Source organism: Gopherus evgoodei, chromosome 18, assembly GCF_007399415.2.
Source record: "Gopherus evgoodei ecotype Sinaloan lineage chromosome 18, rGopEvg1_v1.p, whole genome shotgun sequence".
NCBI lineage: Eukaryota > Metazoa > Chordata > Testudines > Testudinidae > Gopherus > Gopherus evgoodei.
The window spans coordinates 17,302,279-17,329,189 of NC_044339.1; the positions used below are offsets into that span (position 1 = coordinate 17,302,279).

At 43.5% G+C, this 26,911-nt stretch overlaps 1 protein-coding gene across 2 annotated transcripts in view; it reads left to right on the forward strand.

Moving 5' to 3' along the window:
• Positions 1 to 16,499, forward strand: part of SKI (SKI proto-oncogene) — a 146,083-nt gene extending 129,584 nt beyond the window's left edge. The window contains exons 4-7 of one of the 2 annotated variants that reach the window (XM_030537640.1): positions 2,958 to 3,226; positions 4,161 to 4,462; positions 7,203 to 7,433; positions 11,547 to 16,499. In XM_030537640.1, the coding sequence (XP_030393500.1) occupies positions 2,958 to 3,226; positions 4,161 to 4,462; positions 7,203 to 7,433; positions 11,547 to 11,735 (991 nt within the window). In that variant the 3' untranslated portion in view covers positions 11,736 to 16,499. The remainder of the gene's footprint in view (positions 1 to 2,957; positions 3,227 to 4,160; positions 4,463 to 7,202; positions 7,434 to 11,546) is intronic. The other variant, XM_030537641.1, reaches the window with a different exon arrangement.
• The last annotated feature ends 10,412 nt before the right edge of the window (positions 16,500 to 26,911 follow it).

The following is a 26,911-nucleotide window of genomic DNA, read 5'->3' on the forward strand; positions in this document are numbered from 1 at the left end:
GGTGGGAGGGAGAATCAATTTGATATGACAGCAAGCCCCTTTGCAGGTGTTTCCTTGCACTGATATGAGTGGCTGTGTTGTTTGGTTCAAGTCAATGTGCTGGCAGTGCAGTGAAAGCATTTGCAGCCGCAGTTTTAAGTGATTCTGGGGAGGGAAAACAAGAAAGTGGCAGTATTTGTGCATACAGTAATTCAGTTTTCTTGAGTGAAATGTGCCTCAGAAGATTGCGAAATGAAGGATCTGTCCATGCATCATTGCTAGTTCAGTGGTGCAAAGAGACAAGCATTTTGTGCAGTTGATCTAGAGTTTTGCCCATCTGCTGTTTAAAGATGGCTTGGCCATCAACTTCTAGGATGATGGGTGGCATCTGCTCCAAGTTGGTAGGGACCAGTTGTTATCACCAGACAGCTCTTTGGTGGCCCCCTGTGAAATCTCTCAAGTTGTCTCCTCCCAGGTCAGTAGCACACAGGTGCCCCTGTCACCAAACCACTGCCAGAGCTGAAACATTGATTCCCTAGTTGGCAGGCTCAGCAGAAATGCCCTGGATTGAATGGGCCTTGGAGCCCAAACTATCCTCTTGGCCAATACCAGTGGTTTCATGAGATCAGGGTTGAGACACCCTGGGCAAGATGGTGCATGGAAGCATCCACTCCTGCTGCATTTGCTGTTCCTCATTCTATACAGCTCATTTCACATGCCCTTAAGTTATTCTTTTGAAGGCCCTCGAGCCACTATCCATGTACTGTATCCATTTGTTAAATTTACTGTCTCTACAATCTTGTCCCTTTGGCAGGCGCTGTTGAAATATACCGAGACAACTATCCCTAGTAATACTCAAATTCCGGCTCATGGCATCAGTTTGGTTTGTCCTTCCGGACATCTTGATTTCGTACTTCCTAACACACACTGTTCTAAACCCGTTTTAGTGAATGTAGTAGTATTTCAGAAATTAACAGGCCTTCTGATTGTTATGGGAATGAACTGAATTGACTTCCAAAGCCCTGCCTGTTGCTGCTTTCTTGATTATTATTATTATTATTATTATTATTATTATTACAGCAGCACCAGAGATTGGAGCCCCATTGTGCTTGGTGCTGAACATCCACAGAGAAGAATCCCTGCCCCAAAGAGCCCACTATCTAAATAGATAAGAAAAACAAGTGGGAGAGGAAACAAAGATGCTGACTCGTTCAGCATATCAGGGGCAGAGCTGGGAACAGACCTCAGGTCTCCAGCATCCTTCCCATTGCTCCCATCCTTCTGGCTTTAAACATTCTGTTCCCCTGCATCAGTCCATGATTTATGTCTCCCAGGCCCCCCCATTCTACCCCTGTTCTTTTTAGGGAGGTTTCAACAGCATTTCTTAGCTAGCCCTGCAACCCCCTCTCCTTTCAGCAGATCCCCCAGTGCCTTAGTGGTCATTCCAACCTGGTTGCTTAGATTTTTATTTCAGTTGTTTTTCCCCTCCCTTCTGTACAGTTCTCTCATTTTTTGGAATACAGAAGGGTCTGTACATGTACAAACATGCTCAGATCCATGTGAGTCTGCGTGCATATCTATATATGAATGTTGGTTTGGCTGTAACTGCAACAGGGGCTGCCCATGGAAATCTCCATTGACATCTGGAGGTCCAGATTTTCAGAGTGTTGAAGTTGTGACTGCAATCTGTGGTTGTGCACAGTGTATATAAATGTATACCCTATTTGCATGTGTACCCACCTTGTACACGAAAATTTGCTTTTGCATGTACAAATTATGCAACTGAGGCTTTGACAGCCATCGTTGGAAAGCTGCTGTTATGGACCTGATTCTGCTCTCACATTCGTTTTCATACAAGTGTAGTAGTTACTCCTGATTTACACTGGTGCAAGCATGATCAGAATCAGTCCCTGTCTAGGCAGTGGTGGTAGCGCTGCCCTTACTTGAAATTGCCTGACACGTTTCATTATAAGTCCCTGTTTTTAGTTGTTTAGAACTTTGCCAAACTTGAACTGCTCAGGTTGACAACTTTCATGCCAGTTGTCTGCCTCAGACTGAATTTTTTGGAAAAGTTAGGAAACAGGAACTTTCTGAGAAGAGACTGGGGGAAATACAATATTTTGCTCCTGTTAACAAAATGGTTGTTAAGAATTTTTTTTTAAGACACTCCAGCACTCTGTGCTTTGAAAAAAGCACTTGGAATTTGGCTGGGTAGTCACCCTGGTTTCAAGCATGTGTCTTGCTGTCCCTGCAAAAATTCATCCAAATTTGGCAGTTATAAGCCTCTGAAAAATCTTAGTTTGCACATGCTTGGTAGAGACTTTAACATATAATTAAAGATTGTTTCTCACTGCATAATTGCAAGGGGTCTGAATTAAGGCTCCATCGGCAACCTTACCAACATTTTGAGTGCTTGACATTGCAATCTTAATGTTCTTTTAACATAGTTCATTGAATATGATATAATATATACGCATTCGCATACATGTGATCTGGAAAAATTAATTATGCACTACAGAATTTTGTTGGCACTCTATTGGCTTTTCTCCAGGCTGTGCAATCTCAAACGTTGGAAGGCAATTATGGGTGGTTAGCTGTAAAAGCACCATATCTTGGAAGAATCCATAAAAGTCCAGAGACAGAAATATAGAAACAGCATTTAACGTACAGGAGACTTGACGCTCTGGTCTCTTCCATGTTCACACTATTTAACCTGTAATTCCTGTTGAACTGAGTGGAGGTAACATGGCTAAATCCTCCTTGCACTTATAAGAGCATGGAGCACTTAATGGGTGGAGATCATAGGGCCAGATTCTCAGCTAGTGTAAATCAGGGTTGCAATCAGTGCAGTTCTGCTGAGTTACACCAGTGGAGGATCTGGCGTTTTTCAGTCTAAGATGCTAGTTAGGAGGCATTTTGAAGGCAAGAATGGGACTGAATATTTTGCCTTTTTCTTTTGTCTCCCCCTTCCCAAACAGTTTTTACTCCTACAAAAGTTTCGAGAATGCTGTGGCCCCCAACGTGGCTCTTGCCCCTCCTGCTCAGCAGAAGATTATAAGCAATTCCCCATGTGCCACAGTGGTGTCACGGAGCAGTGAGCCAATGAGCAGCCCAGTCCAGCCACGCAAAAGGAAGCTGACTACAGACAACCCAGCAGTCCCGGACACAGTGACCACTGTCACTGCTGCCGAAGAGGACAAAGAGTCAGAAGCAGAGATTGAAGTAGAAACCCGGGAGGAATGTAAGTGTGAGTTACCTGCCTTTATTTTTTTTTTCTGAAATAATTTTGGGGTTTGGTTTTCCAGAGGAGTCGAAGGAAGTTAAACTCCAATGGGAGTTGAGCGCCTAATATGATCTAGACACCCAACTCCCCGAGGCCCAGCCTTAAATAATAGTGAGAAACAGAGGCACAAGTCACAAGAGAAATTTTCACTGAAGGACACCCCCGGTGCACACTCACAGAAAAGCACACGCTTAGATGCAGCCACAAAATCTCACACTTGCATTAAAATGGGTGAACACACGTGCAAATGAGTATACTGTACATCCCATGCCCTCTGGTGTCAAAAAAGTCTGCCCTGGGATTTGCATGTGCAGTCAGCTATTTTTCCCATGCAAATGGTGGTTTGTGCACACACAAACAGTTTTATTTCAGAGGGAAAATGTGTCTCTAAGCGGTCCATTTTCAAATTCAAGGAATCAACACATACTTATGTATTACCTAAGTCCCACTTCAGCCCTGTTGTGATGGTTTAACTTCAGCGAGGGTAGGATCAGCCCTTAAGCAGTGCACAGGATTGGTGCTGCACCTCTGCACACAGGTGAATTTCACCCACCAATACTAGCGGGATATCCCTGTCCAGTTCTTCCCCAAAGAACTGGAAATGTTCTCCAGATGGAGAGTGCAGAGAGTTTGCATGCAGCCAGTGAGCTCAGTGGGCTGAATCCCAAAGTCTGTGCTTAGACGAAACTTCCGCTGGGTTTGATTGGAGCCTTGCAGCCCTGTGCATTGCTTAGATCTGTATTTCCATCTTACGTCAAGGCATAAAACGTTTCTTTCCTTTCTCCTGTTTGTAAGATTATCTGTTGTGTGGCTTCTCCTTTTTAAAGGGTCTCATCCCATTCTAACTTACGTTGCTGTGAACGTTTGTTAACCTCAGGATTTTGTTTGTTTGTTTCAGTCACCTCATCCCTGTCCTCGCTCTCCTCCCCATCCTTTACTTCATCCAGCTCTGCGAAGGACATGAGCTCACCTGGCATGCAAACCACGGCCACTGTCAGCAACTCCTTTGAAGTTGCCACCCATGCTGAGTCTCACAGCAGCGGATTGGAAGCTGAACTGGAGCATCTAAGGCAGGCCCTGGACAGTGGCCTGGATACTAAAGAAGCCAAAGAGAAATTCCTCCATGAAGTGGTTAAAATGAGAGTGAAGCAGGAGGAGAAGCTAAATGCTGCCTTGCAGGCTAAACGAAGCCTGCACCAGGTAATGATGGACAACAGCTTCCTGTTGTCACTGTCTGCATATTCACCTCCAAAGGGAACCAGTTGGCTAGTCTCGCGTTGAAAATAATTCATCTCTCTTCCCAGAATGCTAGCAGCATTCCCTGGAGTTCTGGTTCTGAACAGAAAAGGGCCAATGCATGGCATATGGGAGCTTTGGCTATATATCACATGGCCACCTGCCCCTGTTTAAGAGAGAATCCCAAATTTTTAACCAAAACCAAACCACTTCCCTGTTTCCCTTTGAGAAGCTTGCCAGGCCCAGCCTGTTCACGTTTCTCTCCTCAAAGAGGGGCCTATTGAGAGCTTTTGTCTGTTAGGAAGCATGTAAAATTTCCCCATTGTCCAACCCAGGCACATCTCTGCAGGGCATGGGGTGGCGTCAGCGCGCTGGGGGGCGGGGGGGAGTTGAGATTGCCAGTCTGTAGTAATTATCTACATTTGTGTGCTAGTAACCAGGGTGCAACCTCCTCGTAGGATACTGCATATGAAGCATAACTAGGTGGTATTGTACCCCCAGTTCAATGGAGCAGGGATATTGTCTGTAACAATGAGCGTTGTGTTATTTTTAGCATAAAGGACTGGTAGCAGAGACCCTCTTGCTATTTGCCAAAAGCAGGCACACACATTCCTGTCAGCCAATAAGTGCCAGGTTTGGGGGGCCAGTGGCTCATATGTAGATGTGATTTGTTTTCACTAAGGCTTTGCACCAAGACAAAGCAATATTAGAACCTAGGTGCTTTATCACAGTTCCCGTAGTAGGAGAAAGGTGCCGGGTGAACCTGATTCATATTTGAACCAAGTCTGCCCAACCAGTTGGCATTGACTCCTCCATTAGGCCTAGATTTGCAGCCCGTTCTCTCACACAATATACTGCTCCTGTAAGGAAGTCTTCGATATCACAGGTTGCAAGGTCAGCTTCCAGGGGAAGGGAGGTCCAGCGCTTTCTGTCAGCCAGAGCTGCTCACTCACTCTGTGTGCCCTAGGGGCAAGCCACTCGATTACCTTGTATTTCATTGAAGCCAGCTATGTATAATATAAAAAAGCAAACCTCATTTACGTAAAACAGGTGCTGAACCCAAGTTGAGCTTTACAGGATTAATCAAGCAAAGGAGTGTGTCAGACCGGGAGAGAGGATGGCGTCTGACCCTCAGTTTCCATTTTGGCAGCTCTGGGTTTCCGATTCCACAGAGCTAGGGCATATGTGCATGTGCGCCCCCCATGTCGAGGTTGAGCTAACAATGGCCTGGCTGGGAAGTGAGATTGTCAAATGAGTGAATTTCCCATGACCCGAGTGCAGTGTGTTACTTACCAGAGACACAGTTGCTGTGAGGGTTTGCCTCTGACAGAGAGGAAGTCCAGCTTCTGGGAGGGGGTGGGAGGAGTCATGTGCCATAGTTCATTTAATTTAACCCTTTTAAAAAGCCAGATCACAGCCAATTTTTGCAAAGAGAAACATAAGTAATTGATGTATAAGCATGGCATTAAGATTAGAATATTTGTAATTTGAAAAGCATGTGATACATGAACGTGGGCATGTGTCCATAAACTACCAGTTAGCCTTTTCCTTTCCGTTTGTTCCCTTTCATTTCCCTCTGGTTTAATTTGATTTCACAGCTCTCGCTCGGGTGAGAGTTTTCATGCTAGTCATTCATGCTAAGAACTTCGATGGCAGGAAGGGAAACATTTTCTGAATGAAGCGGAGGTTGGATTTACCTTCGCTTTTACTGCAGGGGTTTCCTAACCGTAGCAGGTTCCGCTGGCTACTTGGCAGTAGCCCGAGGACTGCACGCAAACATAGATAATACAACAGAGCTGCTTAATGTTAGAAATTAAAAATAAGTAACTTATTTTCACATTCATCATATGTCTCTTCCTGACCAGCTGTGATGGAGTTGCGTGTTGCTCGATTGCAGCAGCTGTAGAAAGCCTGTTGGCCAGCTTTGCCCTTCAGAAGCGGCACTCACGGGCTGCATTGTCCTCATTTTGTGCAGACTCAATTTCGTGGCTGCAGATAAAGGGCAGCCATTAGAGTTATCTCATTTGATCCTTTTCTCTGAAAGTTGTTTTCAGCCAGTACAGCATTCAGCACTAACAGTGAATGCACCAAAAGAGTGAACTCCAATTCATCTTCATTCAGCATTAGACAGTGACAGCCATTTTGCTTGACAGTAAGATGAGAAATTTGGATCAAGCCTGGCTTTTTAAAAGTCCTGAGTTTTTGGGTTCCTTGGGCCCAGGATTTTCGTTCTGCCCCCTAGAAGGATCGGGTCTTTTGCAAAATTTGGAACCAAGTTCAGATTTCAGCCTCCTTTTCTTCCCTCCCCCACCCCCCAGATAAAATAAAATAAAAAATAAATGCAGTGGTGTTTGAATCTCAGGGTTTGGTTTAGATCCATTTCTCCTTTCCAGTGTCACTTAAGAACATATGAGCAGACCTACAGTCCCTCTAACCCTGTCTTCTGACAGTGGCCAGTGCCAGGTGCTTCACAGGCAATGAACAGACCAGGGCAAATAGTGAGTGACCCATCCTGTCATCCAGTCAGAGGTTTAGAGAAACCCAGAGTATGGGGCTGCATCTCTGAGCATCTTGGCTAATAGCCATTGATGGACCTAACCTCCATGAGCTTATCTCATTCTTTTTTTGAACCCAGTTCCTTGCTGTAATCTTGTACATGCTGCACCTGTTCCTGTGGCACTCTGTAACTGTTTGTGCCTTCCAGGAGCTGGAGTTCCTGCGTGTTGCTAAGAAGGAGAAGCTGAGAGAGGCAACCGAGGCAAAGCGCAACTTGAGGAAAGAGATCGAACGTCTTAGAGCTGAGAACGAGAAGAAAATGAAAGAAGCCAATGAGTCACGGATACGACTAAAGCGGGAACTGGAGCAAGCCAGGCAGATCCGGGTGTGTGACAAAGGATGTGAAGCGGGCAGGCTGCGGGCCAAGTACTCTGCCCAGGTAAGGCCAGGCCTTTGAGAGCTGCTTGGCATACAAGCTTCCCTGCTCTCCACTTTCTAGGGTTAGTCAGTGCCATCCTTCTTCAGCCTGTATGCCCCTTGACTCCAGTAGGGATATTCTCTGCCTGTCTAGGTATCTGCATGGCCCCTCTGTAGTATTTGGGCCATCCTGAGACGTAGGGAAGAATTTTCTCCCATTTTACAGATGGGGAACTGAGGCACAAAGAGGTGACTTGTTAGGGTCACATAGGGAGCGTCTGACAGAGCAGAGATGGACCCAACTCTCGAGGCCCAGTCCAGCCCTTTATGCACAAGTCCATCTTTCCTTCTCCCAAGTTGGGCCCTCTGCAAACGCTCCCCAGGTCTGAGGAAGGTCACACAGCCAAACTTGGTAACTCAGGCCTTTAACTAGAGGCAGTGCCAAGAATATTTCTTCCAGGTGAAATTCACCCTGTGCAGGGAGCTGGCACTGTGTTTAATACCATTGCAGTCCACATTGAGCCCCATGGGCCATGTGCTGTCCCTTTGCACAGGGGTGATTTCATCTAGTGAGAGTATTCGGCAAAGTCCCATAGCTTTCAGTCACTTTCCGTATAGGATCTCCTTAGTGATCACCTGCAGATTCAGAAGGCTAGGTGTAGCTCAGGCTGCATGCCTGGACTGCACACTTGGAGGGAGTTTTGCTTATTGCTGTGAGCCAACAGGAGTGTTTCACTTCAAGCTTTTAAATTAAAACACGAACCCCAGCCCCCTCTTACCTTTCCCCAGCCAGATTCTCTCCTAACAAAACAGTCAACAGCTTATTCACACAAACAAAAGCCATGGGCCCCAAGAGCTCAGGCTGTATGTCCTTAAGTCACCTTGTTGTGTCTTGGTCTTGCAGGGCATGTGGAATGCAAGGCCATCCACTGTTCCAAGCCCCCTGAAATGACCCAGCATAACTGGCTGAGCTGAGAGCCGAGTGGCAGCCTCCTGGATTTCTGTGAGAAACACCAGTCAAGAGGAGTCCGCTGCAGTGCTCTGCCCCCCCTCCCCTTCCTCTCCCACTGAAACAACCTGATTGGCCCTTAATTCCCTCCCAGTTAAAAGAATGAGGCCCCATAATCCTCATTAACCCTCTCGCAACCTCACCCTCTCCAAAAAAACCCAATTAGCCCTTCTTCCCAATTCCCTCCCCTTACTGCCTTCTAGCCTTATGCTCTCTCCTTGACCACCTTCTGCTGAACCATCTCCACCACGGGTTCTCAGTCCAAGAGTCTGGCTGATAAATGGTTAATAAGGGAGATGGGTCAGAGAGAGCCTAGATCACAGGGAGTTTCTGGCAGGAGGGAGATGGGGCAGGTTTCGGTCCCAGTCCAAGCAGCTGACTTCCTGCCACGGTTCCTCTCTCCACACTAACTTCCTATATCCCCCCACCCTCCCACCCATCCGTCTCCCAAAACTCCCAGAAAGCAGCCAGTTTTATGTTGTTTTAGCATTGTTTGAGGGAGGATTAATAATGATCTTTGGTAGACGTAGGCCTACACAGAGCAGAGATACATGTAACATCTATGCAAACACCATAGAAGTACATGCATTTGACCTAATAGAGGATTAGGTCATGGATCAACATAGGTGTATTCACATTAGTTCATACCTAATGTAGCATGTTGTTACACACACTTCCCCTCATTTGGGGCTGGACTGCAGGTCACATTCTTCCCAAATACCAAAACTTACAACGGCAGCCTTTCAAAGTAAAAAAGAAAAAGCAACACCCTAAATTCGTCTAACCCTGGTTCTCAATAACGGGAAGGGGAGTGGTCCGATTGTACCATTCTGAGACATGCCTAACCCGGAGACGAGAAGCAGGAAATGATGTGGGCTTCCTCCCTAGCATCTCAGGATGTCTCACTGATAAGAGGTGTCCAGACTAAACATACCCAGACTGAGCTCTGTTGCACTGGGCGTTACCTGCAATTGACTTCCAGTTTAGCAAAAAAGAAAAAAAAAACCCAAGGCATCAGGTCATGCAGATAAACTAAACTAAACTCTTTAATTACAGGATAGAGCTTTGCTGAGCTGCAGGTGTGTCCTCTCTTCTATTTTGCTCTGGATGAAAATTTGACTTGTTCCCTCCCCATCTCCCATAATACCCCCAGTTGTAGGGTTTTCAGCTACATGACTCTAGCAGGAGGGCTAACATTTGCAAAAAGTAACTAAATAACTTAGGAGCCTAATGCTAAAAAAGTGACTTAGGCACTTAAGAGGCTAAAAATTTTATAGAAAGTCAGTGGGACTTGTCACTTAACTGCTTTTGAAAATTTTACACTATTTGTCCTTGTGCCTTACTTTGTAGCTGCCAAACTTGCACAGGAAGAGAGGGAGAGCGAGAGAATGTATGTGTGCATGTGTTTTCATAATTTGTTCTTGATTTCAAAGAAACCACAGTTCTTTTGCCAGATTTAGTCTGTGAACTAGCATCAAACAAGTATGTGAAGACATAATAAACCCAGGGGTGGACTTGTTGACAGGAATTTAAAAGAGTTAGTTAGGGGCCAATCTCCTAGTGAAAGGCATGGCAAGTTGGGCCCTGAACTCCTGTAGCCTAGCCTAGAGGGCCAAATTCAGAGTGGGTGTAAAGATCCTGCACCTGCTGATGACAAGGTCTGGTTTCAGCCCCAGGAAGGCAAGGCAAATGACATGAGGCTGCAGATGTTTTCTGTTACCTCTGCCACTGGGCTAAGTTATAGTTTACAAGTCAGCCACAGTCCTCATCCCCATCTACATCCCTGCTGGGAGTTGCACTTGCCACTCTGAGTCAGACATTCAGACTATGGGGCCTGAGTCGGTGAGGAGCTGAGCTCTTCCTACCGTTTGGGATTGCTGAGGATGGTCACAGGCTGATGCCCGATGCTGGAATATGAGTGTTGGTTCATCTTCCCACTGCAGCATAAGTGGCAAGCCCCAGATTTGGAGTCCAACCCCCCACCGCCTGCAAGGTGCCAGCCCTTCCTCTCTTGTGTAAGGATCCATGGGCTGTTTGGCCAGATTGCTATGGGGGAAGCCCAGCTGCCTTTTCAACATCATTTTATGGCCCAGCAGGCACTTACAGCTTGTGCTGGTCAAAAACTGAGTTTCATCAGCTGCCAGTTTAGCTTTTACCTCAGCACACCAAGGCCTGAAGGGACCACTGTGGTCTTCTAGTCTGACCCCCCCAGCTGTAGTCCAGGCCTTGGTGCTGCTCCAGAGTAATTCCTGTTTGAGCTACAGCAGAGCTCTTAATCTTATTTAAAAATTTCCCTGGCTGGAGAATCCACCACGCCCTTTGATAAATTGTTCCAGTGGGTAATTTATCCTCCATGTTAAAAATTTAGGCCTTATTTCCAGTCTGAATTTGTCAAAGTAGTTCAAAGAGCTACAGCCTGTGGCTGGAGTCAGGGGAAATTTCAGATGGTCACTTCTTTCCTCCTTCAGCCCCACACCTTGAACCTAGCTGCCCCTCTACATTACTAGCGTTGTCTTCCCTTCGTCAAAGTCCCTTCCATTTACCATAAAAAGTGTAAGGATTCTTGCTTGTCTGGAAGATGAGATCACAGTTGACCTTTTTGGGGGGCTGTGACCAGCTTGAAGGTCCAGCTGGCCAATCAGAATGCATTTTTGGAAAATCATGCTAATAAACTCATCTAAAACACATGGAAATTAGTCACGTTAGCTATTTAGCATGCAGTTACACCCCTGCATATTGCTACCTTAAAAGTCCATGGGCATAAGAACTGCACTGGGTAGGGCTTCAGTGAATGACCTGCTTGGTCTTTCCCCTCTCTAACAGTTCTGAGATTCATACCATACCACTGGTCCACCCTGTCTTGTAATAGTGAAGTGCTTCCACGAAGGCAAACAGTTCCCATAATGCACATAGTAGCTGTACGGGGGAGGGTAGGAATGATGACATTCCTTCTTAGTCCTGCCATTGATCCTCTTATCCCCTGCAGCACGAGGTTACGTTACTGTTCTCATAGCCTATATAAATTACGTGTGTTATTGGTCTGAAATGATCTAGTTCTTTTCTGAATCCACAAAGACACAATGGAACCAAAATACTTTTTTCCTCCCTCCATTTCCTTTCCTCTAGATTGAGGACCTACAGGTTAAGCTTCAGCATGCCGAGGCTGACAGGGAACAGCTCCGAGCTGACCTGCTGCATGAGAGGGAGGCTCGGGAACACTTGGAAAAAGTGGTCAAGGAACTTCAGGAACAACTGTGGCCTAAATCAAGCAATCATCCCAGCAGTGAGAACACAGCAAACGACACTGAGAACTAACATCTGATCTATAAACAGAATGACATATATGCACAGTAAGGGAGGATGTGTGGGGTGTATGTGTACATGCATGTGTGACTGGGTGTGTGTTGCGCTGCACACATCTATAAATATGGACTTTATCAGTAGTTGGAGGGCAAATGTTACTCTTTACAACAGAAGCACTGACTTACGCCTCTTTTTTCAATCCATATAGCACAACATCTTACTGTGCCTATACCACACAGAGTGTTTATAAACTAAATACTTTTGAGTCCACTGCAAATTTTCTACTGGCAAACTTCAAGCAAGCAGCATCGTCCAACTCAAGCCAGAGTATAAGGCAAGCAACCATGGCAGTGCTATGATGTTGTTGTTGTGCTTGCTGAAACACTTTGGAATGTAAAACAAAAAAAGCCAACAAACTTTTTGTTATAAGCTATTTAAAATGATTACATTATACAGACTTGGTATTAAAACAATTAACAAGATTTTTTTTTTTAATAAGGAACCTTTAAAAGCAAAAACAAACAAATTAAAAAAAAAAACAACCCTGGATGCACAATTTTTAAATGACTTGTTACAGGCTTTGGGATTCTTATTGTAGAAGCCCTCTGGTGATATTGCCATTTCATCAGCAATTTTCAACCCCTTAGGAAGCCATCACAGTTTTAACACTGTCATGTGGTTCTATGAGAATTTCAGAGTGCTTTTCAAAGTTGATTTTTTTTCTTAGTATGAACGATCCTCGTGTTCCTCTACTAAACCCAGGAAGAAAGGAGGATGGAGGGGAGTGCATGTGTGGGGAGAGTGTATGCTAGAGAGAGATAAATCCAGCCTTATTGACTTCAATGTTTGTAAATCACGCCATAATTTTAAAAGATATTGGTCATTAACTGATGTGTTCAAAAGACTCACTTCATCCAAGAACACTTCAGTTTTAGGAAAAGAATGGAAGAAGAAAGAAAGTGAATGAACTTAAGTTGGTTGAAAGATAAGCAAAAAAAAAAGGAGAGAGACAGACATGCATTTTGAAGTTATTCTGAAATCTTTACTTCAGTTTTCCAGAGAACTCATCTTTGTTACACAATCTTTTCATAAATTCAGTATTGATTTACCTACTCGGCATCGTCTGTCAGGATTACTGTGCCCGAGGACAGTGCAACACCAGATACTACAGAAAACTAAGAATGACACTTTTGCTGCTGTGAATAAGGCTACATCTTTTATTTTTTTTAAATAATAGAAATTACTTTAATTTTGGGATCCAAGCCGCAGCCCTGGAATAAAAATGCAGCATTACATCACTTTGTCTTTTTTTATTTTTAATTTTTTTTTTCTTTAAAAGAACTGCACTTTGTCAAAATCTTCCTCTGCATTTATTCCACAGTTGTAAAGTTTACAGGTTGATTATTCTAGGTTGAACCGTGCTTTAAAGACTTCAAAACATCCACCCGATTCTCCACCGCCTGGCACCTCATGTCATCATTCACACCCAGGCAAAGTGACTGCAGACCAGGGACTGAGCTACCAAATCAGGATTTTCCATATACATGTGCTAGTAGCAGTATTTTATACTCGCTTTGCATGGTTGTACATATCGACAAAGTGGAAGGATGTGGAGATTTGGGCTTTCCCCATGTGTTTATATATATGCAGTGCTTTACTGAACAAGGGAAATCGTTTAATAAAAAAACAACAACACACATATCTCAATGTGCACCCAAGTTAAAAGGCATAAGGTAAAAATTGGACCTGGGGCTGCTGATGTGCCTTCCAGCTAATTATTCCTTTCAGCATCTTGTAAAGGAAATGTTGACTTTTTTTCCCAACTAAAAAAAAGAAAATAAAAGGTAACCTGTGTGTCATTATATACAGAAGTTATTCTCAGCGAAGCACATTCCTAGTCATCTTTATTTTCTTTTTGGACATTTATGCAAACTGTGTAAGCTTGAAAATTATTTCCCAGTAGACAAAAAGCGGCTGCCAATCCTAAAATTATAGTATTTACTTACAGTGCATTAGAGAGAAATAAAAGATTTTTTAATTTTTTTTAAACAAGAGCTGTTTGCTTGAATCTATTATAATAACCATTGTAACTGTGAGCATTAATGGGAAGTAAAGTTCATATATGTTTTAGGTACAAGGAAAGAAGGTATATGAAAGGAATCAAACTATAGAGCCAATGCAGAACTGTGGGGAGCAAACAAATTGTTATACCAAGTAAATTAGGTGAAATTAAAATGGTCTGTTTAAACAGGGGATTTTGCCCTTGTGTGTTTGGGATGCTGGAGATTGAATTAAGGTGGAAATCTCTTCTAAAGTGCAATGCAAAAGGAACATTGTTTATGCAGGGGTATTTTTATGTGGTTTTTTTTTTTTTTTTTTTTTGCTTGTTTGTATTTTTTTCTGCAATTATTAAAAAAATCATATGCATGGAATTAAAATCTCTGCCATATGTATATTCATTAATGGGCATTATTACTGTCTTATGTAAAGGGTTTGTTATGCAATATGCATAAAACTGTTCTCAGCCTTATGATTTCCACATCTGTATTTTTCAGTTATTTCTTCAAGGGAAACTAAATAATTTAACTTTAGCTGAGTGTTGCATATTTTAGAAGGTCTCTCATATGCTGTGCTCTATTGCCAGGTCAAGAAATTACACATAGAACAAAGCTGTTGTTTTTCACCATGCTGGCTTCTTTGAAGCAGAATGTTTTTATTGTTTCGTCTAACCTTTGAATGTCTCTTTCCTTATGACCTAACAAAAATTTTCAGCATGTTGAAGCCTCTACCTGTCTCAGCCAAGAAAAAACAACCTTCTTACCTGCGGCACCTCATAAATTTCATCCTTGTATTTATGCAGCACGTATATTTATTCATTGGCATAACTTCTCCTGTCTGTATAGTCTTTTTCCTCAAAAATGAATGAACTCTGCATTTTTTTCAGGGAAGGAAAAAAATAAGATCGTAAATAGCTTTATCGAGAAATACCAAGGAAGAAAATTCTCTGTATTCAAAGTGCATGCCATTAGGTTTTAAAATTTTTGATTTTTCACACGATATGTTATAATAAATCTGTTGAGTGTAATCTCTTGACTGCTAGCTTTACTGTGTTTCAAATTAACATCAAGCACTAAGTAGGATTATTTTAAATTGGAGGAAACAACTTATTAGAAAATCTCTCTAAATTAAGGTTTAAACACATGCAGGGAAATAAAATTAAGAACCACACTCCTACTAGTGCAAGAAGACTGTGGGAACAAACTATCTACACCAGCAACTCATTAATAGGAGAGTTCTGTAAAATGGGATTTGATTTTTATTTTTTTTTTTTGGTCGTCTTTCCAAAATACATTTTGCAATGAGCAAATAGTAGAATTTTGGCATCACTGAAGAGCATGCCCTTTTCTTTTTAACTCAAAACTTCTGTGCAGGGATTATAAATCAGTGTATCGGGGAAAGGGGATATCTGGGTATTTTCAGCATCTCATAGGCACTTGATTCTAGAAAACTTCTGTTGATAATGGTGGTAACACTTGTGAGAGAAACTTTTGTGATGGTTGTTCGCAGTGAGGGAGTTCTGTGTGTAATTTCTGCGTATGCAACATTGCACTGAAGTAAATCCCTCATAGGTGGGATTGCTCTTACTTTGACCACGGCTGCATTCCATGTGCGCCCAAGTCAGTAGGGTGCCTAGGAATTGTAAGATTACATCCCCTCCCTTTGTATTTGCCATTTAGTTTCCTTTAAGAAGTTAAAAGGGAGAAGAGGTGTTTTATACAGGCTATTGACTCTCCTTATACTTAAAAAATATATTACCTAGATAATTGTATATTCAGTTTAATTACTCACTGTTTCTATACTGAAAGAAGACTTAACGAAGGGAAGAAAAAAAACCAACAGCAATAACATTCGTATCTATGGAGCAGCTAACTAGTATACATAATACTCTGCTTTTCAAACAGAACTAGCCAATGTAAAAAAAATAAAGAAGTAAATTCAACATGTAAATACTTTTTTTTTTTTTCATTTTACACTGTTGTATTATAAGTGTATATGGTGTTTACTTTTTCAAAACTTTCTTACCTGGTAGTTGTCTTGTTTTATGAGTTGTGTTTTTAACTAAGAAGAACTTTTGCTGTCTGTTAGGAAAAACAAAACAAAACAAAAAAACTTTTGCAAGTTTTCAATGTGGGTTAACTTTTGAACATCATTTGCATTTTATTTGTCCTTATTTTCATTGTAAAGTATTTTATTATTACAAAAAATGATTTTTCCCCCTGTCAGTTCATGTGTTTTAGAGGGAAGTTTTGTTTTTTTAGGTGTTTTTTTGTTTTTAAAAAAATCAAAAGAATTCACAGAAATGACTTTTTTTTTTCCAATTGAGGAAAAAAATCTATACATTTATAATAGCCAATAGCATTTCAGCACATTTTGTTATCCTGGTCTCTCCTATGCTGCTGCTAATGACAATATTATGACTTACTCTACTATTCTAGAACTATTTTTATGTAATTAATGTATGCTTTCTTGTTTATAAATGCCTGATTTAAAAAAAAAAAAAGAAAAAAGCTTGGCATATTTATCTATTGCGCTGTGTACCTTGATAGTCCTTTTACATCCCCTTTTCCACATCCCCTCCCCTGAAACAGATAATATTGTAAAATAAAGGACTTTATGAGATTATGTATGAAAATAGCTATGCTTATATACCACAGTGACTGAATGTACAGTGTATAGACGCATTACCTAAAATAAAATTGTTTGTCCAGAAAACAACCATAGATAAGCTATGTTCTTTGAATCACTCAGTACCGGCATGGTGGCCTAAATTCTCAAGAGTGGCTAAGGCCCAGCTCCTCAAAAGGTATTTATGCACCTAACTCCCATTGGAGCGACCTAACTTGTTAGTTTAAAGGGGCCTAAATTTCAGAAAGTGCTGAGCAGGCAGTGACTGAAAATCAGGCTCCTTTAACATGTTGCCACTTGGGCACCCAAAACCAGGAGTCATTCTTGATAATTCAGGCCTGTGGGTTTGTCCCCCTCTCTCTCATTCACACACCGACACATCATCAAACGTTCAGTAGCATTTCCGATCGCTTCTGTCAAAATAATAGTCACCCCAGTCCATCTCCGCTCAAAAATCTGATCCTATTCACCACTCAAGAGCCCCAACGTTCATATGGGGCATAGTCCTGTATGCACACTCCTGTGCAGGAGAGTGAATTTCTATGATGGTAGTGCCAAAAGTCCCAGTGACAGGTCCCTGTTACATTAGGTGCTGTGGAAACACGCTCCAGCCTGGTGAACATTTACTAAGATTACTATTCCTCACTGTTAGCTGTGAGTGATGCAAGGTTTGGGCTCAGCAAAAAATTACCATTGAATTTAAAGGGAGCAAGATACACATTGAGGAGAAGATCCTTCCATTAGCACAAAGCCACTCCCCTCCTCTAATATTAAAGAAGACTCAGGATCATGCCAAAACTAAGGTGATAAGGCCATCGGAAAGGCAAGAGGAGGGAAAGGCTGAGAGAGGGCATGAGGGACTTGAGGCAAGTGCATGACTCTTGGCGATAAGAAGCTGGGTGTTAACGTGCTTTCAGTAAAAGATGTAGAAGAGAATGAAGGAAGCAAAGTTTGCACAGATTGCGGAGTAGCAAAGGGAATTTTTCCAGGTAGAATCTCCAGCCATGCTCAAAATAGGCGATGGGAGAAATATAATGAGAACCTTGCTGCACTTAGAACAAACACTGGTCAACATTGTCCTCACACTCTCCACCCTAAAATGCCCCACCACCAGCTCGTAAGAAACTTGACTGACTTCTACTGACAGATTGCAGAGGGAGTGAATTATGAGACCACACATCACTGTAATATACCTAGACTCCTAGAACCATAGGGCCAATTTACCCATCCACCCCACCTTGTTCTGATGAGGTAAGTAAATGGCATTCCAATGCAGGTTGTCTGTCTACTGTGTATGGATCTTTCAGAGAAGGATTTAAAAAACAGGGTCCTGGCTAGTCTGCATGGTCACTGAAGATACTAGAGTAGGACACTTCCCATGCCAGTTGATTGCCTTCCACACAATGTTAGATGAAGTAACACCTGTGTATATATCATTGGTAAACCATGTTGAGAGTTCCTCTGCATGAAAGCTGGTTCTCTATTTCCAGACTGGGACTGTAGTGTGGGACAGCCCTCCACTTCAGCACTAAGGGAGGGTGGATTGCTGCCCCCACCATACTGAGACTCCCCCCCAATACACATCCATTTCACAATACTGGGCACTCTTGCCCAATGGCTCAGTGCTGTTTTTACACACACTCTCTCTCTCTCTCCTCTATTTATTATGTGCATGTTACTCTCATTCTGTATTTCAAAAGGCCAGGAAAACCTTTAACACCAGAAACAGGAAGGACATTTTAGGGCAGAAGAGTGCCCAGATTTTGGCACTAAGGGTATGGCTACACTTGCACTTCAAAGCGCTGCCGCGGCTCTCCCAGCGCTGCACGTAGTCCACATCCTCTACGGGTGTAGCTTGCAGCGCTGGGAGCCGCGCTCCCAGCGTTGCCGCCCTGATTACACTGAGGCTTTACAGCTCTGTATCTTGCAGCGCTCGGGGGGTATATTCTTCACACCCCTGAGCGCGAAAGTTGCAGCGCTGTAAAGCGCCAGTGTAGCCATGGCCTAAGATTTCTAAGAGGGTAGAAAATGAGCAACTGTTTATATTGGCCTTGTAGCTGTCTAGGTTAGGAAACTGAAGGATTTAAGAGAAAGATTGTGTGACATCGGATACTCTGCACACGAGGGTGGGTTCCGTCAGTTTTCACTTAACGCAAATTTAACTATATCATCATTTTGTCCCAGCAGCAAACTGGCTCTGAGGCAATACAGCAAAGTTGCTATAGGATTTCTGGAACTATAACTCCCTGCCCACAATGGCCAGTGTTCCCAAAGACTTCAGCATTTTCCCCTGAATAAAACTACAGGGAAGTTGCATCTTATGCAGGAGTTAGGTTCTGAAGTCAGCACATAAGGTAAAAATCACGTATAGTAAAATGCTCATTGAGTGGAATGGCAGGCGGAATCGCTTGCACTACAAGTACAGTATCTAAATAGTTACTTTTCTCTTTTTTGTTTTGTTTTGCTGAGGGCATATAGTTAAAATCGCATAAGTTAAATGTGCCTATGATGTGACTCCACTGTAATGTCTGACAGGGTCTAGCTTACCCACTGCATAACCATAATCAGCATCCTCCATCACTCTTTTCACTGATGGGGAGGAGGAAAGGAAAGAGAGAGAATTAGGGGGTTTGAAATGCACTAGGAGGAAAAGACTTACTTATCCCCATTGTTAGAAGGCTCACTCACAGAGATACATCTGGAATTTTCAAAGGTGGCCAACTCCCATATTTTCAGGCAACTCCATGCCTTTGTTGGGCGGGCCCTTTTTGCAGTGTATGCAGATTTTAAAATGGCCTGTGATCCCTGTCCTGCTAGGCAGGCGTTCTTTCCTCTCCCCTAGTCCCGCTAGCCCAGATTTAAGCTGCAGCGCATGTAACTAGGCAACTCATCATAGCCAGAAAGACTTATGGCCTGGTTCTATCAGGTACTGTGCATTCTCGCCACTTGTAAAAAAAAAAAAAAAAAATCAAGCCCTAATGAATTCTCACCAGGTTCCAAGCTTGTTTGTTCCTGAACATCCGTAAGCTGATAGCATTGGGTCTCAGGTGACCTGGCTTCTGTTCACAGTTCAGCTACTGGCCTCTTGGGTTCTTTCATTATAGGGTTTCTATACTGTGCCTCAGCTTCCTCATCTGGAACGTGGGGATAAAAATAGTGTAAAGAACTTCATGTGTCATTATACAATGCCTGCATCTGTAATTTTCAGTCCATGGATCTGAAGAAGTGAAGTTTTTACCCACGAAAGCTTATGCCCAAATAAATCTGTTAGTCTTTAAGGTGCCACCGGACTCGTTTTTGTGGATACAGACTAACACAGCTAACTCTTTGATACTATATACGAGCTACCAATTATTATTGCTACGCCTGCGTGCCTCAGGCACACTATATTACCCCCATTCCCATGCTATGACCATCAGTGTATACAATGATAGCACTACATAGTTTGTGTTCCAGCCCTCTGAAAACACAATGCATTTGAACACACTGAACCCTGCCGTCGACTAGGGTCCCTTACTTTCTGTCTCATTATTAATTGCTTTCATGTGCAAGAACTGCAGCTAGATGGTTTAGGTTGATTAAAAATGGTGAGATTAAATACTAGTATAGTCAAAGAGCATTCCAGTTCTAGGCCACCTACACAAGTCAGAAAGTAAGAGACAGACACACACCCCTACGCCTGATTTATGAGCCAGCTCTTCAGGTAAGCGCAGTGCCCAGTTAGGTACTAAAATAACTGGCTAAATTGGGTGCTGAGCGCTTTTGAAAAACTGTGCCCAGTTGTGGGTACTGATCATTTGAAAGCTTTAGCTTTAACTAGCTAAATTCCATACTATATGAGCCCCACACAGTCTTAATGTAGTTATCCTACCTGCACCCCTAGGACAGAGGGTAGGACTCCTATCCCCATGTCACAGAAGGGAATGAGGCCCAGCCAGGGACTAAGTTATTTGCCCAGGGTCACTCAAGGAGTCTGTGGCAGAGCAGAGAATCAAAACTATGTCTCCCATGGCCCTGGCTAATGGCTACACTGCAAAAAACGAGCCTCAGAGTCCAGATAAACTGAGGCAGGCTCACAGATCTCATGCTACAGGGCTAAAAACAGCAGCGTAGCCATTCGGGTTCAGGCTGGAGCCTGGGCTCTGAATCCCGGCAAGGGCTCCAGCCTGAGAGGGAATGCCTACACTGCTATCTATAACCCTGTAGCACAGTGGTTCTCAACCAGGGGTCTTGGACCCTCAGGTTTCCAAGGGGGAGAAACTGCCAAGCAGGGCCAGTGTAAGACTTGCTATGGCCCAGCGCTGACTGTAGCTTTGCTGGGGCCCTGTGGTATAGTGCCTCAGGCAATTGCCCTGCTTGCTACCCCCTAACGCCAGCCCTGGCTTTTATATGCAGAAACCCAGTTCCTGTGGCACAGGTGGGCTGTGGAGTTTTTACAGCATGTTGGTGGGACCTCAAAAAGAAAAAAGTTGAGCACCTGCTGCATTTGGTCTCTTTGGGCATACCAGAAATCTGCATGCACGCTCGTGTGTTCTAAGACACACACACTCAGAGACAACACAGGGTTTAGCATTATTGCAGCACCTTCTCTGTGTCGTATCCCAGACAGCTTAGCAACAGGCTTCTACAGGCACCATGCAGACATAGACAATTGTTTAGCCCTCTGACAATATCACGTAGGGGGGAAAACACACTCATGCAATTACTTTAGCAGCAATTTCCCTGTGAAAAAGTAAGAAATGTAAAAACAAAAGAAATAGAAAACAGAAAGAGGCACAAAGAAGAGGATGGAAACATATGCTAAAGTAATTTGTGGCAACTCTTCTCATGTTTTTTCTGAGAAATGGCAGCAGAATTTCCATAGCACTGGGCCATTTCTTAGCAGATCCTTGCAAAACACTGGACAAGCCAGAAAAGGATCAGCAGGCTGGGTTTGGTTTTTTTGCTTTTGGTTTTGTTTTTATTCTACCTTATATTTCTGACTCATCCTTTTGTTTGTTCCTATTCCCTCCCCGCACATCCTGGCTGGTAGCAGTGGGCATAACTGGCTTGGGCTGAGTAAACTGGTGAACACTCCTGTGGAGGGTGGAACTCCCTACAAGGTATGGGACAGCAGTGCTGGCATAAGGGGACCAACCACACCATGACCCCGTGCATAGAGCATTCACTTGACTTTTTGTTTGGTTTCTTTTTGGTGGTGGTGATAGAAAGGGAGAGAGGGTGTCAAACTTCCCACACACACTGCCTCCCACCAGCATGGTGGAGCAAAGCATCTCTTTTGTCGATGGCACATTCTATCCTGCATGGTCTGCTGAGATTCCCAACACAGTTATGGTGGTGATTTTTTAGCAACAGGGATATGTGTCTAGTGGGAACTGTTCTGAACCCTGCAAACTAATTTCACTTTGACCACCGGGTTGGCATCAACTTTTGCTCATAGCTAGAGTTGGATCCAAACCAATGACCAAGCAGTGAAAGACCCAGTCCCCCTCAGCCAACAGGAAGTGCCAGCAGAACAACCAGGCTTTTCAATTTCTCTCTCATGATCCAAGACTCTCACCTCTCCCCTGGCTTGTCTTTCTTTTGCTAATGCCTTGTCCTGAGCCTCATCACAGTCCTTGAGCTTTTGGCACCTGTACATTTTTAGTATATGTTCTGCAGTACTCTAGGACTAATGTGACAATTGCCAGTGAGAGCAAAGCTCGTTAACTGGAACAGTCCTGATTCTATAACAAAATGAACAAGTCACTTGTGAGGCCAGTGGACATTTCTGGTTTAGGAGTAATGGGAACTGAAGAGATCATTTCTTCCTCCAGCTCCCAACGGGGAGAAACGTACAGATCTCAATGTTTGCGAAAAGCAAAAGGGTTGGTGTGAACTAGCTGCAGCAGCCCAGGAGTTTATGTGGCGTTCTCTTTAGGCCATGGAGCAGAGTACTGGGTGTCTGAGAAGTTTTGATAACAAGGAATTACCTTAAAAATAAATATTCCCAAAGCTGCAGCAGCACAACAGTAATGTAATATTAGGGCTCTCTTCATTTAATTGTATGTGCCCTATATATGAACCCCAGTGCTGGAAATGAGAGAATGGAAAGAAACTGAATTCCTCTGTCGCTGTATGGCTCCTGTTTTCTAGTTCATAAAGCTAAATCTGCAAACACTTCCACTTCAAAGAACCGAGATAGATTGACCCACAGATATTTCCAAATGCCAGAACACATAAAAGTATTGAATCTGTCTGTCAAACAACAATGCGGATTAAGGCTCTGCCTGCAAACATACATACATGAATAGTCCCACGGACTTAAGCATGTGTGTGTTTGTGGGATTGGCACCTCAGAGGCCTAAAAATGCAATAGCCAAATTAAGGAAAGAAGTAACCAGGGACCTCAGTGAAATAGGGTTTTCCATCCATCTCTACTCCCAATTGATCTACCCTTCATCTGTAGGTCTACATTCACAGTTCCACATACTGGTCCCTTTACCTGTATACCTGCTCTGCCGGGCCCTACAGACACAGATCTACCTACAGATCCCTCTACCCACCCTGTTCTTGGAACTTTTCAGTATTTTTGTAAAAAGAAAAAGTCTTCAGAAAATAAAATAACTGTTCTTACCTTGCAGAGAGGAGGAGTCGCTTCCCCTTCCCCTTAAAATATTCACCAGTTCATTTTTGCACTATGCAATTGTACATTTCTTTCAGTGTGGAATATGGGGTAAGTTCTGACCTCATTTACTCTGCTGCAAATTCAGACTCACTCCACTGAAATCAATCCAGATTTACACTGGCATAGTTGACAGCAAAACATGGTCTATGTCAGTGGTTCTCACAACCAATTTTTGGGTGGCCTCTGAATGTGGTCACCAACTTTTGCTGGTGGCAGCTCTGACAATTTTTCCTAAAATATTTAATTAGCTTTAGGAAAAGGAAATAAATATGCACATATCCATGTCCAAATCATTGTCATTTATTTATGTAGGGTTTTTTTGCAGACTCAAACATTAAAAATAATGTACAGTTGTCTCTATTCTTTATTGAACTTAAAATAGAAACACAAATAAGGAGCTTTGCGTGTTTTGATTTTTTGGCTGCTTTTAATTTTTTTAGACTTGCTAGTTAGTAAGTCCGCTACTGTGAAAAATGACATTTGTATATTTGTTAATATCACTTTTTGCTAGCTATCTGGGAGGCTGTGAAAAGTGATATGAACAAACACATACAAATATCACTTTTCACAGCAGACTTACTCAGCCCTGGCAAGCTGGGGGACTAATTTAAGCCCTAAATGGGGAGGTGGATAGGGGGCCAAGGGGCAATGGGGGGGATAGATGGGAGGCAGTGGAGGTCAGGAACAATGGGAGGGGGGTTAGCTCAGGGCAGGAGCCTGGAGTCCTGCTGCATGGATGGGGACTGAAGGCAACAGCAGGGGCCAGGGGTGATGTGCGGGAGGTGAGCCCAGAGCCAGACCCCGAAGCCGAGCCTGAAGCCCTGCGGCTGGGGGATGAGGCCTGCTGCTACATGACCTGAGTCTGCTGCCCACCACTCCAGGGCTGAAGCCTGAGCCTCACCGTCCCCAAGAAGGTGAAGAAGTCATGATGAGCTGCCTGCTCCTAGTGTTTGTTGCTTCAAAAGAGGACAGGGACCAGACCCTGCGGGTGGCCCCAGGGGAGGGACCGCTGCTTTACCCCCCCTTGCCCCTTCCCCATCATTGGCCAGGACACTGGGGCCACAAGAAAAGCCCTGATGGCCGCATTTGAGAAACACCGGTCTATGCTTCAGGTTAATTGCCAGTGTGTTAGCTGGCACAATATGAGCCAAAGAGGCTGACCCTGCTATCTGTACACAGGGATGGCTCCCTTTGAAGTCATCAAGGCCTTTGGTCTGAGTGAGGAGGATGGGATCAGGCCAAAGTTCTCTCTGCCCAGGTATACGGCTCCTGGTTGACTGCACATATAATGTGCCAAAGCAGAGCTCTAGTTTGTGTTGCTGTGGCCTTCCTGGCTGAAGCATGGAGAGCGAAGCGCTTGGCTGTCCTGGCCATGTCAGGAAGTGCATGCACACAAGCCCCGAAATGCCAGCTCAGAATGAAAGAGGGACCTAGCTCTTCTGCAGGTTTAAACCAAAGTCAGAATCAGGCCCTGCTCTTTCTGGAGTCTGCTAAATCTAACCTGGCAGCCAGAGATTGGCCCACAGTATGGAAATCTCCAGTCTGTATCTGAGTGGTGTTTAGCTTTCCAGCTCTACAAGGCACTTTACACTTGGCTCATCCCTGCTCAGCTTCCCCAAGTTTATCTGGCTATACTTTATTCTGGGAGCCTTTATTAAACTGACCTAGATTGCAGACACATACGTGGAGCAAAAGAACTGCGTTTTTCATTTGCCTCCCTCGCCATCCTAAGCTTAAATGTTTTGGAACCAAGGTGCATATTTGATGCATATGACAGATGTCCCCTAAGTTCAGGCTGATTTCTGAGCTGTAGGTAAGTTTTGGCAGGCACCTGGAAGCAACCCAACTGCCATCAAGATCTGCTGCTAACTTGTTTGGAAGCAACATCAACACAATATAGAAAAAAAAATTCCTGTCAAAGTTGCCAGTCATAGCGGCGTAACAGGGGATGCCAATTTCATTTGATGCCCTGGGCAAGGATTTAAAAAATGGTTCGTGATTCTGAATCCACAACTGGAGACATAGTCATGAAAGCCTGATTTTTCAAAAGACAGTTGCTTAGCACCTTAAGAAAAACAGGTCCCTGTAAACAGTGTCCAGTTGAGGACCCAGAAATTAAGGCACCCAAAATTACTAATCACTTGTAAAAATCTTGCCCCACAACATACCATTTGTGCCCTGGATTTTATAGTCCTTTTCCTCGCAACCTGTCAATGAGGCTACAGATACAATATGTGCAGTGGTCATGACTACCTATTACTTCAAACACCTCAGCTTGTGCAGAAAATTCAAGAGCAAGAAAATTGTTCACCTAAAATATCACACAAGCTAAGTATAATCAAAAGGAGAAAACTGAATGAACTGACAAATCATTACAAATTCCTTCAGCATTGGGTGTAACAATGATTAGGAACGATGATATCTTTAGGCTGAAGTCACCATGTAATTCCATTGGAATTCCTATTGTGATTGAACGCAGACTGAACTGTACTTGTGACCCTTTGAGGAGCCTGACTGCATCCCAACATGGAACAAAACAGAGTGATGCATTGAGCCCTTTCTCCCACTCAAAGTCATTTTCTTCTAGTGACTGCATTTTCATGCCGTCTTCTGGGCAACAAAACCCAGATTTAGAGAAGTAATTCTGAGCAGTGTTATGTACAGCCACCCACTGAAGGACTATAGATGCAGCAACAAATATTCTGAAGACTGGCCATGGAAAAATCACTGCTTCATGCTAACGACTAGGAAACCTATTGGGAGTAACTGAATTTTGTGAAGGTCATTCTGCCCCATGCAAGTATTGTAGTAAAGTGGTCATCAAGAGGTTAACTGGGTTGCTCAGAGTATTCTGAGTTGGTGCTATGCCCCCCACAGACTTACTTCCACTTTACTACAAGTATAACTTTTGCTCACTTAGTGACGTCTGACAAACAGAAGTGCACTTGACCAGTTCTATCAATGTTAAGTCCAAAAGTAAAGCATGGGTGCCTCTCCCACAAATAAATGGGACATCACTGGACTCAACCTTTGAACATAGTTCTATTTCTTTCTTAGCACTACTAGGAAGCTCTATCTCGTGAAAGCAGCAGTTCAGGACGTAATATTACATACACTGCTGGGCAAGTTATTGTTGTATATTATTTCCATTGTAGCAGGCCCATTGCTCTAGGAGCTGTATAAACATTAGCAGGAGGATGTGCCTGACCCAAAGAGCTTACAGTCTAAATAGGCTTTCCAAACAAAGGGTAGGAAGGGAAACAGAGACAGAAATAAGTGACATGACTTAGCCTAGGGTCACTTAGCTGGTCAATGGGGGAGCCAGGAATAAACCCAAGGTTTCCTGAGTGCCAATGTCAAAGTCCGAACATCCTACCCACTAGATCAATGCTGTGCAGACACCAGTGGAAGAGTACTGCCCTTGGGGGTGACGGTTCTAGGGTGACACACTACAAAACTTTGTCTTCATACATGAGATACTGATGGGCATCCCCAACCAACTGGATTATCTCATTAGAAGTCAGTTCTGTCATGCCTTGTAAAACTCAGCTCTTTCTGACTGCAGGTATGCCTACACTGCAACTACACTGCTATTTTTAGCAAGCTGACTTGATCAAAGCTAGCTTGGTTCTGTCTACACATGCTGCAATTACCACTTCTAAATGCAGCATAAACATACCCGAAGGAACGGGGAACTATGTATGAATTCATGAAGAGCTGGATTCTTCTCTCAGTTACACTAGTGTATGTTTGGTGAAAACTCCATGGACTTCAACTACTATCTAGCTAACACGGAGTTATCTTGAATCTATATCAGTTACAGTGAAAATAGAAT